Source organism: Mustela erminea, chromosome 5, assembly GCF_009829155.1.
Source record: "Mustela erminea isolate mMusErm1 chromosome 5, mMusErm1.Pri, whole genome shotgun sequence".
Taxonomy (NCBI): domain Eukaryota; kingdom Metazoa; phylum Chordata; class Mammalia; order Carnivora; family Mustelidae; genus Mustela; species Mustela erminea.
In genome coordinates, this window is record NC_045618.1 from 43,384,192 (window position 1) to 43,400,317 (window position 16,126).

General features: G+C 34.2%; 1 protein-coding gene across 4 annotated transcripts in view; it reads right to left on the bottom strand.

Annotated features, from left to right (window-relative positions):
* The window catches only part of VPS13C (vacuolar protein sorting 13 homolog C), a 188,236-nt gene that overhangs the window by 16,581 nt on the left and 155,529 nt on the right, over positions 1-16,126 (bottom strand). For all 4 annotated transcript variants that reach the window (XM_032342736.1, XM_032342735.1, XM_032342739.1 and 1 more), the window contains 11 exons: positions 11,833-11,974; positions 10,616-10,756; positions 8,756-8,837; positions 8,568-8,637; positions 7,629-7,740; positions 7,403-7,516; positions 5,351-5,490; positions 3,191-3,272; positions 2,104-2,217; positions 1,434-1,509; positions 858-1,021 (listed from right to left, as the gene is read on the bottom strand). In XM_032342736.1, the coding sequence (XP_032198627.1) occupies positions 858-1,021; positions 1,434-1,509; positions 2,104-2,217; positions 3,191-3,272; positions 5,351-5,490; positions 7,403-7,516; positions 7,629-7,740; positions 8,568-8,637; positions 8,756-8,837; positions 10,616-10,756; positions 11,833-11,974 (1,237 nt within the window). The remainder of the gene's footprint in view (positions 1-857; positions 1,022-1,433; positions 1,510-2,103; positions 2,218-3,190; positions 3,273-5,350; positions 5,491-7,402; positions 7,517-7,628; positions 7,741-8,567; positions 8,638-8,755; positions 8,838-10,615; positions 10,757-11,832; positions 11,975-16,126) is intronic.

Here is a 16,126-nt window from a genome sequence, read left to right on the forward strand (position 1 = left end):
ATATAAATTTTAATGAAATTACTTTGTAATTTAGCAGAAGTGTGGAAAACTGAAAATGAAGGGAACTGTGAAACATGCAAATAGCTTAACAAGTAAGGCACTTTCAATTAGACAACATACAACCCTGGTACAAACACAGAAGTTACAGTTCCTGAAGTTATTTCCAAAATTAAAACAGTAATACGTATACATTCTTAACACCTGCCAAGTAATGGCAGTAAATAAAACCACCTGTACATTATACAAATGCACAGAAAAAGAACTGAAGTATACACACTGTTGAGAAGATTAGGTATTTCTGGAAGAGGCGAGGGTGATCAAATAGTACCTTATAGCTTTACCTATACTATTCCCATTACTTAGTAAAAGGATAACTTACAAGTTCTTATAATTACTTATACGGAGAATATTCATATATTACCTGTATAATTTTTAAAGTACTGACAAACAGTGGAAGGCAGTTCCTGGTTTACAAACACTTAGCCTGTATACCTCTCCTTCCACAGAAATGGTAAACTGATGATACTGACCAGAACAACTCCTCCTCTCTCTAGTTACCATCAGGTACAATATTTCTCTCTGCTTTGCTTCTTTGCCTTCCAGAAGAGTGCTAACTGGCCATCATTACAGGGCTCTCACTCCAGTCCAAGTGCCAAATTAAGTCTGGGATTTGGGGAATAGATGTGATAGTGATATCGGGTAAGGAGAGCAGAAAAGTACACAATATCACTACTGCTACTGTGACAGACCTCGACTCACAAGTAATAATATTCCAAGTTGCAAAAAACCATTTGAAGTACATTTATAAAGTGTATATCAAACTTCATGGCTTCTTGAAGATTCTGTAAGAGACTTACAAGCAAGAAGCCCTTTCCTCCTCTGGCCAGGCTGTCTCCAAAATCTTTAGGCTGTCGCCCCATCTCTTCTCTTCTTTTTTGTTGATATTCCTTGTCCATTGTAATTGCTGCCAAACCTTTTCCAACAGAACCGGTGATGCGAGATACAACTCCTGCTGCGCCACCTATCGGAAGACCCAGAGAAGTCAGTCTCATTCGTCGTTCAAAGACCATTAACACAGTATACGGCACGCCATTGCTTTAAACAAATGCTTCAGATTCTCTCTCCTATACAAACATACAGAAATGTATTTCTATCATTTCCCATTTAGCAAGAAGAATGAAACTATTCAAAGTACACTGATTCTCCAAAATTTTTCTGTAAACCTAAAACTGTTTTAAAAAGTATTGTATAGAAAAAAGCACATTGATCCATATAAACAAACCCAGAAAGTCTGTTATTTTCCATTTAAGAAAAAGGGAACACATCTTTTAAAAGGGATTATTAGAAAACTGATCCTCTTTATTTATAAATGAATTTTACAATAATTACAATAAAAATACGTATATTTATATACACAAATAGGTGATCCATACCTACAGTGTGTCCAAAGAGACTTCTTACTCCAATCACTAACCCCTCAGCAAATTCTTCAGGGCCTTGAACAGCACCCTGGCCAAAAAAAGAAAAGAAAAAAGAGAAGTTTGCTATTTAAAATTTAAATAATCTTAAGATTTTTCATCTAATATTTCAGGGCTTCCGTGAAGATAGAGAATCTGTAAAGATCCACAAACACCGTGATACCAGTTTTCACCCTGTAACTCAAATACTGCCGGAGAAATACCGTGTTGTCTTGTTAAACCCTCACCACTTAGGGTTCCTGAGTTCCTCCACCCAATGGAGGTAAACAGGTTAGAGGAAAGTTTGAATACAAAACGAAGTCAGCTTTTCTTATCCCCTGAATCCTTTCCATAGTGGTGAAACAGCCTTGAAATAGTGTTAATGTACCTAGCATTCTTCCTTATAACCATGTGAAATCCTGGAAAATGTGGGCATGTTTTATCGCCCAGACACTAGAAGTGCTCAATTAATTCTACAACAGTCTTTTAAAGTCATTTCACATAATTTTAAATAAATATGATGTTCATGTATTTTTGTTATCTGAACATTATTCAATTCCCAGATACACTTAAAATACAACTTGTCACTGAAAAAACAGAATAACAATTTCTGCACCTATACTTAAAATAAATAAAAGATCAATACCTGGAAGGGTTCATAGAAAAAAGCTTCAACTCCTTCAGACAGACCTCTAATTAATCCAAATGGGTTTCCAAGCACATCTAAGCCCAATACAAGGACATACATCTGTTTCAAGAACTAAAGAGAAAAAAAACGTACAGTAAGTCCTTTACTACTTTTGTAAGAAACCATATCATGATGCCTTGGGAAGAAAGAAGAGTACTGACTACATGAGATTGTTAAAGGAAATCAATGCAGAATAACCATAACTATATCCATTAACTGATCTTCCACTATGTGCCAGACATTATGCTAGTCTGCCAGTTATCAGCTATGTAACCTTGGACAGGTCAGTTAGTCTCTATAATAGGGCCTCAGTCTTCTCATAAAGAAAATGAGAGGTAGATTACAATGACTTTGCATGGCTGAGTACACATATTAAATGAACATATAATTCAATAATAGTTATTTTTAAATTATTTTTTACTTATTTTTATTATTATGTTACTATCACTATTACTATGAAACTAGATGGGGAAATAATAAATAACCAAAACAAAACACAAATGAAAATACATCCTTATTTGAACATGTAATAACCATAAGGTCTATCTATACTGTAGGAGAAAAGACCTTCCAGCAGAGGCAGGAAAGAGTACCACCGCCCTGAAGTTCCATGGTGCAGCAATGGTACCCTATCACCCTGAAAACAACTACTACGCCTCTGCATCCAATTCAAGCCACGGAGTAACTGAGGCGTGGAAAAGAGCCTGGCCTAGAATTCCTCTCCTGCCTCTATTAGACTGTGCAGAGAAACTAGAGACATTTAGAATTTAGTGTGATGCCTCCTACATCAGTATTCTTTCCCGAAGTGGCAAAAGTTTAATTGCAAAGGAAAAAAGGCAGCAGAGGAAAATTTCAAAAACTTTTATACAGAGGGGAAAGAACTAAAGACACAGAAATTAATCATTCAAGAAAACTACGAAGTAATGAGAATGCAAATTGAAGTAAATTAGATAAACAATTTTGCACAATGTGCCATCACATACAAATGTTTTGTCTGATACTTTATGATGTATATTCCTTGTTAGCTACTATGACAGGAAATTACCTGTTCGCTGTAATGTCTAACAACACTCCACATGAGCTGATCTCTCTTGTAAAACTGATACCGAAGTTCATAATAAGCAAGTCTGGGAGGAGAAAGAAAGATTCAAAGGCACGATGATTACATTCTAAAAGAAAGAGACTTAAAATTTCAATGATAAATTAATCATTGCTAATCCTTCACAGTTCAATTTATAGATCTGCCACATGTATTTTATGTTTGAGATCTTCCTATCATAGTAACAAAACTACTGTAAAACTAGCACACTCTCAGGTGCCTGGGTGGCTCAGTTGGTTAAGCATTTGCCTTCAGCTCAGGTCATGATTCCAGGGTCCTGGGATCGAGGCCTGCATCAGGCTCCCTGCTCAGCAGAGAGCCTGCTTCTCTCTCACCCTGTGCCTGACGCTCTGCTTACTTGTGCTATCGCTCTGTCAAGTAAATAAATAAAATCCTAAAAAAAAAAAGTAGCACATTCTCATACAAGTCTTTCACAAATACACAAAGAGTAAAAAGGTTAAAAAATTCAACCATAATCTCATCATAGAGGATTTTTTAGGTTTTTTTTTTCCTTGACATTTTCCCACTTTGAATTTTCTTTTCTATCCAATTCAAAAATATTTAAAACATTTTGTATGCATTTTTACACTCAACATTGTGAATAAGTATTTCTCTAGGTTTTCAAAATTCTATGTAACCATTTTTAATGGATGCTTAGCATTCCATCATGTGGAAGTGTCATAACAAAACAATTCTCCCACTGTCAGACATTTCCAAATCTTGACAATAATAATTAGGACTGCCATATGTAAATTTTAATATAACTCTTCGGTTGTATTTCATGATTATTTTTTGGACTGAATTCCCCAAAAAAGAATTACAGAGTTAAAAACTACTAAAAAAAATTTGAGACTTTAAGATATGTATCTATATATATAGATAAAGATATATAAAATCTTTCCACTCATACAAATAGTTAAAAATTCCCATTTATTAGACCCAACCCTCTCTAGTATTAATTATTCATATTTTGAAATCTTTGACAATTTGCTCTAATTTGCATTTATTATGTGATAAATCATAAAGCTGAGCATTTCAAATATCTATCACCTGCTGTATCTTCCCTTTTGCAAATTCTCCCTTATTGTCTGCTAGCAATTATAGCACTGGAATCTTCTTTTTTTAAGATTTTATTTATTTATTTGACAGAGAGAGACACAGCGAGAGAGGGAACACAAGCAGGGGGAGTGCAACAAAGAGAAGCAGGCTTCCTGCTGCCAAGCAGGGGCTGGATCCCAAGACTCTGGGATCATAACCTGAGCTGAAGGCAGCCACTTAATGACTGAGCCACGCAGATGCCCCAGCAATGGAATCTTTAGGTTTGTCCTATCAATGTTTAATATTAAGACTATCAATCTTCTCTCTGTCATACTCGTCATTATATTTTCCCAATTCATTTTCTAATTGTTTCCACTGATTTTATTTTGTGAAGTGTTTAATTGTTATGTAGTCAAATCTATCTTGTATTTTCCACTGCAGGTTTTCCCATTGCTTTTACACTGAGAAGACTTCCTTTACTCAAGATTTGACAATTAACATTGATATCTTCCTCAGTCTTTTTCATTTGAATTTTATATTTAATCTTCCATCCCTATGAAATTTGACAAGGTGGAAATAATATGAAAGGGTTTTTTTTTTTTCTCCAAAGGAACTACTTGTTCCAATATAATTGCTCAATATTCAATTCAATAAACATTCATTGAATTCACATATGTCTAGCACATGTAAGTATTCTCAGATTAAATGCTACAAAGAGTTATTTTCTATACTTTTCCATACAATTATACTGAAATCTCACCATACTGCTACATATTTCTAAGTATGTCTGCTTTAAAACATGGTCAATTTATAAGCTACCACCAAAATAACTCCATTTTTATTCTATATTCATATATTATCAACATTGAATAACTGAAGAAAATATAAAACTCTTCAAGAGTAAAATAAGCATTATCTAAAATGCATAATTAGAAAGGGGTCAAGCTTCAAATATGGTGAGACTTAGCATTTTCTAAGCTAACATTCTAGCCCACTTGGGCAGAGGTAATATTCAGAAACATAACCTTGGTAGAAAACCCTCCCCATCTACTTTAACATAAATCTTACTTGAATATTAGGTCATCCACATCAGTCAGAGTAGCACCTATGCTTTTCAATAGCAGATTGACAGAATGAATTGCAATCATTTCCTGTTTTTCTTTGTCTGACTCTTCACCTCCACTACCCAAGGACAGACTTAAATGCAACTAAAAGAAAAATAATGTTTCATAAGTAAAAGTTAAAAACAAAAACAAAAAATTTACATACATAGGAATCAGATCTTCCAGATACAAACAGATGCTGTATCTTTCAGAGTCCTAAAGAAAGCCATTGTTTGTTACTCTACATACCACACAGGATAACTCACTAGTACCTGATTCTCACATTTGCTTTTTGATATAATTCAAATTAGTCTTTTTCAAAGAACTAAAATTTTATCTAAAGTGTATAAAGACCATTGTGCTTATATGGAGGGTCTCAAAACACTTTACAAAAATAGTATAATCATTTTAAGAAGAAAAACATGTCAACTGGCATACAAAAACATGTCTACCAGTCAAAATAATAACTTATTTTCATCCAACTAAGGTAAATAATATATGGCAATAATAACAATTATAATTATACAACAGTAATAAGCAACAACAACATGACAATTACAGCAACAATTAGCACGTTGTTAAATAAATTTTTAAAAAGTAATTTAAAAATAAATTTTTAAAAAGACTCCTTAACTCAGTACCAAAGCACGAAATTTTCACATTCCCATTTAGCTTCTACTTTGTGCTGTATCGTCGATAGTACAATAGTGGCAAAAGACACAGGCAGAAGGTAGTCTATAAAGGCAAATAAATCAGATGACTCTCCTTTCTTATTCTGCATTTTACCTAACCAAGGCAGAGCTCAACAGAGGAGACATGGGGTAAAATCAGGAAAGCCTGGTTTGGGGTTTTGTTTTGTTCTTTTGATGTGGACTTCTGCCCACTGCAGAGCCAGAGAGTATACAGATCCAGGAAAGGTCAGCTTGGGTGGACAGAGGTCCAACCTTTCCTTAAGGCAAAGTCACCATGGAATAAGAAAACAACTACAGTTCATGATCTTAATTACTCAACCTCATGATGTAATTCCTACCATGCGTAAAATTATGAATCAAAGATCTTTAACACTCCCCTAAGATTATAAAATCCAGGAAGTTATTTTATACATTAAAGAGCAACTTTGATAGTAGGCATTCAGCAAATATTTGTAGAAGGTATTGTTCAAACTCATAAGTGATTTTCTCTTAATAATGAAAGAGAAATTGTGTATAACCTACTACATGAAATGATATAAATTTTAAACCTTACACTATAAATATGTCTAATACTACCAAAGTAGTATATCAATTTAAAATAATAATTCAATCTGTTTTATAAATTAATTTACTTCACCAAAAGGATTGGTGTATGCAACTGAAAATAATGTGCTGTGAACAGTTTTTGAGAAAGTAAAGGATCATCAATATTTTAGAGTTACTTAATTGTAAATCTGGCCCATTACACAAGTGTAGAGAGTTATGGTTGGTGGCATTTGTGAATTTACTAAGCAGTCACCTCTTCCTATAAAACCTAGAAAGAACAACAAAAGGAGAAAAGTAAATGGGTTCATAAAGTACAAAATCAGGCAAGTGAAAGGTATCCAATTTTCCACTCCCTTAGTTACAATCAAATTTTGGAAGGGTGAAAACCACCACATCAACAGTATAATACCTACTTCAGCGTTTTCACATTCTGGTTAGGGCACCCATTATAGCTCTCTGTTTAGACAGTGATAGTAGTTACAAGTGCAACCAAAACATTAAATGTTGGTGAGCACTTCTTCGCTTAATTAAGAAATGCTTTTGTCAGCTCCTTCCTTGAATAAAGGGGTTATTAATTCAAGACTAGAGAACATGCTCTGACGGTTTCTCTGTGGGAATTATGGTTGTACATATGTTACAGAGAATTGTCTTAATTATTTCAATTAATCAAACAAAATTCCCACCAAATTTTTGATGCACATTAAAACACACTTTTATACACAGGGCCTTTAAAAATCTTACAATTCTGCACAATTTTAAAAATAATAATTATAACAAACCTTAACAGGAGAAATATGGAAATGTTCAAAAAAACTAAGAACTGACATATCAGTCATTGAAGTCTCCATTAACTCTGTATTTAGAGCATCAATATCTTGTTGGATTAACTTTGTCTGAAAAAAATAAAATCAAGAATTAGTATTTTAATTTTTTTTCTCTAATTAGTTCAAGGAATGGCTCTTCTTTTTTTAGTTTATAATCTTCCCAAGGAATAAAAATTGTTACCCGTTTTCTTTCAGCTTCAGGGTCCGTTGATGGGGTAAACAGTGCAATAATAGCTCCTAGAAACCCCTGATCAACTTTCAAGGCCATTTCCTGAATGAGGACCATAAAATACCTGAGGGAAAAAATTTTTTAAAAGACAGAAAAGAGTTTCTATTAAACCTTGTAATTTTCAATGTTAAACTCTGATTTTGGCCAGAAGTCACAAGATTTTTACACCTTCATGTCTTTAAAAAAAAAAAGTGTTACGTTAACAAGATCAAGGTATCCTTAACTGAGCTTTTTTTATCCCCCCACTAGAGTTAAGATTTCACTGGTGGAAATACTGCTGTATTGATACTAAGCATTTAAAGTTCCAAATCCCGTATTTATCATGTTACAGAAGAGACAAATACCATTAGATGATATAGCATGTATTATTCCATTTCTAAGGGCTACAGCAATTGTTTCAAGAGCACATTTCACAAATACATACATCATTTATATTTCACTGGCTATTTTATATTCTAATTGGAATTACAAATAGAAAAAGTGGTTAAGGAACTTTACACCTTAAAATATAGAGGGATTATTATTATATTAAGTTCAACAAAGAAAATGACTTAACCATTTTCAAGTAGAAAATAAGTTTTATACGGAAGTCAGCCTCACAGGAGTGAAATTTATTTTCAAAATAGATTCTCGTTTTAAATTCCTTTAGTTAGGGACGCCTGGGTGGCTCAGTTGGTTAAGCGGCTGCCTTCGGCTCAGGTCATGATCCCAGCGTCCTGGGATCGAGTCCCACATTGGGCTCCTTGCTCGGCGGGGAGCCTGCTTCTCCCTCTGCCTCTGCCTGCCATTCTGTCTGCCTGTGCTTGCTCTCTCCCCCTCTCTCTCTCTGATAAATAAATAAAATTTAAAAAAAATAAATTCCTTTAGTTAAATAGGGGAATCTTTACTTACTTGAACTGTAATACTTTACTGTATTCATTAAATCTTGTGATGACACTCACATCAATGAAAGGTTTGGGCTCTAAGAGGAAGAAAGAAAACAAAAAAATCAGAGGAAAAAATCAAGCTTTATACTAGATCAAAATAATGTCTACTTAATTTTTAAAATAGAATGTCTCAATTTTTTTTTCTTTTTTTACCTGAATCCAAAGCAATAGATTTTGGAGGAGCCACAGGATGAAATACAACAGGAAACATTGTACCTGGTAACTGACTATCAACCTTAAAAAAAATAAAAGAAAGAAAGAAAGAAAAGAAAAGAATTCAGCAAGATCTGAAATAATGTAATAACTTTTAGTTTTAGAGATAACATTATAGAAGAGGCTACTAATTTCATCAGAATTAAATATTTGCATTCTATATGTGGTGCTACTAGAATTTTCACTTTAAAACTAAAATTCATACATATGCCAGCAAGGGCAACCTTTTACGTAAGGAAATACTTAATTTCCTCATAAGTGCATTAACACTGTGCAGCATATACACTATTAATCAAAATATTTGTGCTTATGGATTATGTGAGATTTTGACAGTTTATAATTTAAGTAAAATGTAAGTGGAAAAAGGATATGAAATTAGAAAGAAGAAAAAGAATAAAAATGTCCTAAGTAGTATTTAGTAGTTAAAAGGAAGAGAGGAAGGGAAGCAAAAAGGGAGCAAGAAAGCAAGCAGACAAAAATGTTCTCCAATGTCCACTCCTGTGTAGAATGACAGGAGAAAATCTTATTTTGGGATCCCATGACAAATTCAAAGGAATTATTTAAAAATAACAACTTCAGACATATCAGATAAAGGACTAGTGTCCAGAATCTATAAAGAACTTAGCAAACTTAACACCCAAAGAACAAATAATCCGATCAAGAAATGGGCAGAGGACATGAACAGACATTTCTGCAAAGAAGACATCCAGATGGCCAACAGACACATGAAAAAGTACTCCATATCACTCGGCATCAGGGAAATACAAGTCAAAACCACAGTGAGATATCACCTCACACCAGTCAGAATGGCTAAAATCAACAAGTCAGGAAATGACAGATGCTGGCGAGGATGTGGAGAAAGGGGAACCCTCCTACACTGTTGGTGGGAATGCAAGCTGGTGCAGCCACTCTGGAAAACAGCATGGAGGTTCCTCAAAATGTTGAAAATAGAACTGCCCTATGACCCAGCAATTGCACTACTGGGTATTTACCCTAAAGATACAAACATAGTGATCCAAAGGGGCACATGCACCCGAATGTTTATAGCAGCAATGTCCACAATAGCCAAACTATGGAAAGAACCTAGATGTCCATCAACAGATGAATGGATCAAGAAGATCTGGTATATATACACAATGGAATACTACGCAGCCATCAAAAGAAATGAAATCTTGCCATTTGCGACAACATGGATGGAACTAGAGCGTATCATGCTTAGCGAAATAAGTCAAGTGGAGAAAGACAACTATCATATGATCTCCCTGATATGAGGAAGTGGTGATGCAACATGGGGGCTTAAGTGGGTAGGAGAAGAATCAATGAAACAAGATGGAATTGGGAGGGAGACAAACCATAAGTGACTCTTAATCTCACAAAACAAACTGAGGGTTGCTGTGGGGAGGGGGGTTGGGAGAAGGGGGTGGGATTATGGACATTGGGGAGGGTATGTGCTTTGGTGAGTGCTGTGAAGTGTGTAAACCTGGTGATTCACAGACCTGTACCCCTGGGGATAAAAATATATGTTTATAAAAAAATAAAAAATTAAAGTCATAAAAAAAAATAACAACTTCAGTGCAGGAAAACACTCTTGCAGGCCATCTGGTCAAATTAAATAGTCTCAAAAGTCAAAATCTTTGGGACAATAAGTGTAGAGAATCCACAGGATACATGGGAAAAGGGAATAAATATACAAACAAAAAGAAAAAAACTGTTTACAATGTATGCTAGAGTCTTGCAGAAAAATTTTTACCCCCAGGTTTCCCAAAGGGATACTTATTAAACTGAAAATGACAATGTTACCTGAAGCCAGTACAATCTGGCTCTTAAACTTCTCTGGTGAGGAGACTGCTTAAACTCAATCTGAATCCCTGATAAAAAATCTCGCTTTATTGGGCAATGAACAGGGAGGCGCATTTCCATGGGAACTTTATCAAAATTGACCTGGGGAAAAAGCACATATGTTTATGATGATTTGGTATTAGAAGGATAGCCCCTTTTAAATACCCATTTACTCACAAATTGAAAGGAGAAAACATTTTAGTCTCTATGTCCCACCAAACGATCTGCCTTAAGGTGATCTACATTTGAGATCTTTGAAGCAGAATCATCAGTTTTCCACCAAAATGATGAAGAAAACAAGAAAACAACTGAGGAAATTTCCAATTATATAAACTGCAGTTAAAGAAAATAAACCATGTTTTATATTTTTTTTAAAATCTCGATAATAATGAGTAATTCTATGTAAGTCGTAAATTTTGTTCTAACAAAGTTAAACAATGAATAGTTAATAGCTTATTTATGTCAGTTTGTTTTCGTTTGAGCATGGCCAACCTTTATAGGGATGAGGGTTGGGATGGGAAGCATATCTGGTAATCAATCCAAACTCAACCATTAAACATGACAGAATAACCAGAAGTGTGTAACTGAACCAAAGCAAATGAGAAATGGCAGTCAAGCTTCTGGGGTCTTAGGGCAAAAGTGACCTTCAACTGCAATACTGTAAGGGCCTGCAGAGTACACCTATATTTGTGACATCTACCCAAGTCCAACAATCATTCACATCTAATGAACTTAATTGAATGGATTTTCTACAGATTTTGCATTACTAAAATAAGTAATTTTGCACAGATTCTATTTACCAATATATATTGGTATCATTCAAAACAGAACAAAAGTTCCAATAAACAATATTAATTTCTGCATAATCTTACTGAAAACAAGTTCCATGAAACTGTGTTATAAACAGAAGAAATTACAAAAACACAAAAGGGAAACATTTAAATCATGTTTCACAGTATATGATTTAATAACATATTTTGATTTAAAATGTACTAATGATGATCAGTCACATCAATCCTACTAACAAATAAGAGTTCATTTGCTATAAATTAGTTTCTGCACACACATTTTTACTTGGATAAAATTTTGCACACAAAATTTTACTCTAAATTTTCCTTACTTATTATGCATCGATGAAATACATATATAAAAACAAAAACAAAAAAATTCTGGTATACCTCAAAATTATTATCTAGCTTAATCCATCCATGGTCTTTTGATACTTGATATTTTTTATAGGACTGTTCCAGCAACATTATCTGCTTTTGACTAAAAGGCTTCCATTTCTGCTTTGGTTTCATCTCCCAAACAACACCAGAACTAAAACAATTCACAAAGAAAATTAAGTTAGTAGTATATATTAGGCTTGCTGGAATTGTCATTCAACCACAAATTATTACAACTATAAATCTTCTATGAAAATTATACAAGATATTTTTTTAAGCAGCAAAATACACCTGTATTATAAAAGTACATAAGGAAAAGGGGCAGGGGAAATGTTCTTCTCTCACACATTGACATCAATCTATTAAGGAACTCAAACTTTTTTCATAAAAAGCCATATAGTAAATATTTTAGACTTTATGGCTAAGACAAAATTGAGGTTAAGTAAGTGCTTCAATAACAAGAGAAAAAAATTGCACACATTTTTCTAATTGACCAGATTCAAAATATAAAAACAACGGAGTACAAATTTATTTTATTTTATTTTTTAAAATATTTTATTTATTTATTTGACAGAAAGATCACAAGCAGGCAGAGAGGGGGAAGCAGGCTCCCTGTGGAGCAGAGAGCCTGATGCTGGGCTTAATCCCAGGACCCCGAGATCAAAATTTTTTAAAATTTTTTTATAATTGACATATAACTTGGTACAATTGACATAACATAATTTCAGGTACACTAATGATTTAATATTTGCATATATTGTGAAATGATCATCACAATAAACCTAGTTAACAACTGTTACCATACGTACTTACAAAAAAAATTTTTTTAACCTTTCTCAGGGGTGACAACATTTCATTTCATTATTAGGGCTCAAATCAGTATTCATAGAGGCTAATTCTTTAGTCACTTTAAACTCAGCACTGGCTTCTCAAATACAATAAGTGAGCAGTATGGGTAACATCTGTTGACCCATTAAGAGTCAAGGAAAACCACTCAAAATGATTTGCCTTATTTTTAATTGACTATTGATGTCGCTCTGAATGTCCTCAGTTCTTCAAGCAACTATTTTCAGAAAAAGGCTAAGGGTTCTAAGTTTATTAACTCTGGACACCTCTCTTCAGCTGCTACATTCAGATGATTCCAATTACCTCACCATTGGTAAAAGATGTTCCTTGCCTGGCTAACAGATGAGTCATTCAGGTTTTGGGGGTTTTTTTGGTTTGGGTTTCTTTTTTGTTTGTTTGTTTTTTATTTTTGTAAAGAAAGTCTGTTTTATGTTATTTTTTCTCAAATTTTCAAAATTTTCTGGCCATTCCCTTCCTGTGAGGTGGGTATACTGTGACAAGTGCTTAGATTGGAAATTTCAATATTCTTTTAGCACAGGTAAATATTCTTTTATTTTTTTATTTTATTTTTTTAAATTTATTTATTTATTTGACAGAGAAAGATCACAAGTAGGCAGAGAGAGAGAGAGAGAGAGAGAAGCAGGCTCCCCGCTGATCAAAGAGCCCAATGCGGGGCTCAATCCCAGGACCCTGAGATCACCACTTGAGCCAAAGGCAGCAGCTTAACCCACTAAGCCACCCAGGTGCCCCTGTAAATATTCTTTTAGCACAGGGTCATTACATAATAAAATAATGCTTTGCCATTTCATTTAATAACTAACTGTGACCTGGAAGAGTGATACTCAAGGTCCACTTTCTCTACTTCTTTTAACATGATCAGTATGCATTAGTAATAAAAAACAAAAGTTTCAGGATAGTTATATGTATGGTAATCTACACTCTTGAGTTATTTTTCCTTTGTTGTGTGCTAAGCAGCAGAGCAAAAGCAGCCACAGATATATAAAGAAATAAGCAAGGCTATGTTCTAATAAAGCCTTAGTTATGGGAGACAAATTCTGAATTTTGTATAATCTTCATGCATTACAAAATACTATTTTCTTTCAATTTTTTCCAACCATTTAAAAATGTAAGAAATTCTTAGACCGAGGTCTCTAAGAAACAGGTCATCAACTAGATTGGGCTCATAGGCCATACTTTGCTGATCCCTGATTAGAGAAGACTGTTTGCATAATGATAAAATACAACCCCATAATATTTTAATTTAACATAGTTTGTTGGTATTAATCAATGACACTGTTAACAATGTCCTCACTATATTATGTATTTAATCAATTAAGATAATGAATAAAATATCTACTATAAATTATATAAATCTTGGGCTGCCTGAGTGGCTCAGTGGGTTAAGCATTCAACTCTTGATTTTGGCTCAGAACATATTCTCAGGGTTGTGAGATCGAGCTCTGAGTCAGGCTCTGCGCTGGGTGTGGAGACAGCTTAAGATCCTCTCTCTCCCTCTCCCTCTGACCCTCCTCTCTCTCTAAAATGAATGAATGAATGAATGAATGAATGAATGAATAATATAAATCCAACATCAATTCATGACAAAAACGCTTCAACAAATTAGGAAAGTGGGGGGGGGGGACTTCAACCTGAAAAAGAACATCTACAAAAAACCTACAGTTAACATCATACTTAAGAGTGAGAAACAAGGGACGCCTGGGTGGCTCAGTTGGTTAAGCAGCTGCCTTCGGCTCAGGTCATGATCCCAGCGTCCTGGGATCGAGTCCCACATCGGGCTCCTTGCTTGGCAAGGAGCCTGCTTCTCCCTCTGCCTCTGCCTGCCATTCTGTCTGCCTGTGCTTGCTCTCTCTCCCCCTCTCTCTCTCTGATAAATAAATAAAATCTTTAAAAAAAAAAAAAAGAGTGAGAAACAAGATGCTTTCTTACTAAGACCAGGAACAAAGAGCAAGGACATCTACTCTTACCACTCCTATTCAACACTGGGGAATCCTAGATAATGCAATAAGTCAAGAAAATAAAAGATATACAGATTAGGAAAGAAGAAATAAAGCTGTCTTTGTTCTCAGATGACAGGACTGTCTATGCAGAAAATCCTAAAGAATCAATAAAAAAAAAATTCCTGCAACTAATGTTTCAAGATGCAAAGTTAATATACAAAAATCAATTGTGTTCTTACATATCAGCAATGAACAACTGAAATTTGAAATTAAAAAGACAATAATATTTATATTAGCACCAGAGAAATGGTGCTAATATAGAGGAATGTTTATATTTAGGTATAAACAAAATCTAACAAATTTGTACAGAATCAGTATGAGGAAAACTAGAGAAGTCTGATCAAAGAGATCAAAGATCTAAATATAAGGATCTTTGTACACCCATATGAAGACTGAATGTCAAATGTCAGTTCTTTCCAAGTTGATCTATAGCTTCGAAGCAATCCCAACCAATACCCCAGCTAACTGATAAACTAATTCTAAAGTTTATATGGAAAGGCAAAAGACTCAAAAAACATAATATTAAAGAAGAAAAAAGTGGGAGGATTGACACTACATGACTTCAAGATTACTACAAAACTGTAAAAATCAAGACAATGTGGTATGGGTGAAAGAACTGACAATCACACCAAGCAAATGAAGGGTCCAGAAATAGACCCAAACAAATATAGGCAACTGATTTTGAAAAGGAGCAAAGGCAATTCAATGGAAAAAGTACAATCTTTTCAACAAATGGTGACAGAACTGAACATGCAAAAAAAAAAAATTAATCTAGACTTAGAACTTACAGATTTTACAAAGACTAACTCAAAATGTATAATTATAGATCTAAATATCAAACACAAAAGTATAAAATCCAGCAGATAACACAGGAGAAAATGCACGTAACTGCATTTTTTTGACTTCTACACTACAACTCCTACAGCACAACTCAGGAAAGGAAATCTGCCCCCGCACCCCACCCCAGTCTCATTAAAATTAAAAACCTCTTCTGTGTGAAAGACACTGTTAAAAGAATGAAAAGACAACCAAAGACTGGGAGAAAATATTTGCAAAACACATATCTGATAAAAGACTTACTTCAATGATATGAAGAACTCTTGAAATTTAATAAGAAAATGAAAAATTAAAAAATGGGCAAAAGACCTGAATCTCACCAGAGAAGATATACTGATAGCAAATAAGCATTTGAAAAGATACTCAATAGCACATGTAATTAGGGAATTGCAAATTAAAACAATAATGACATATCACTACATCCCTGTTAGAACGGCCAAAATTTGAAACATGGACAACACCAAATGCTGACAAGGATGTGGGGCAATGCGTGCTCACTCACGCATTTCTGGTGGAAATGCAAAATGGTGCAGCCACTTTGAAAAACAACTTGGCAATTCCTTACAAAACTTAACATAATCCTACCATAAAATCCAGCAATCATG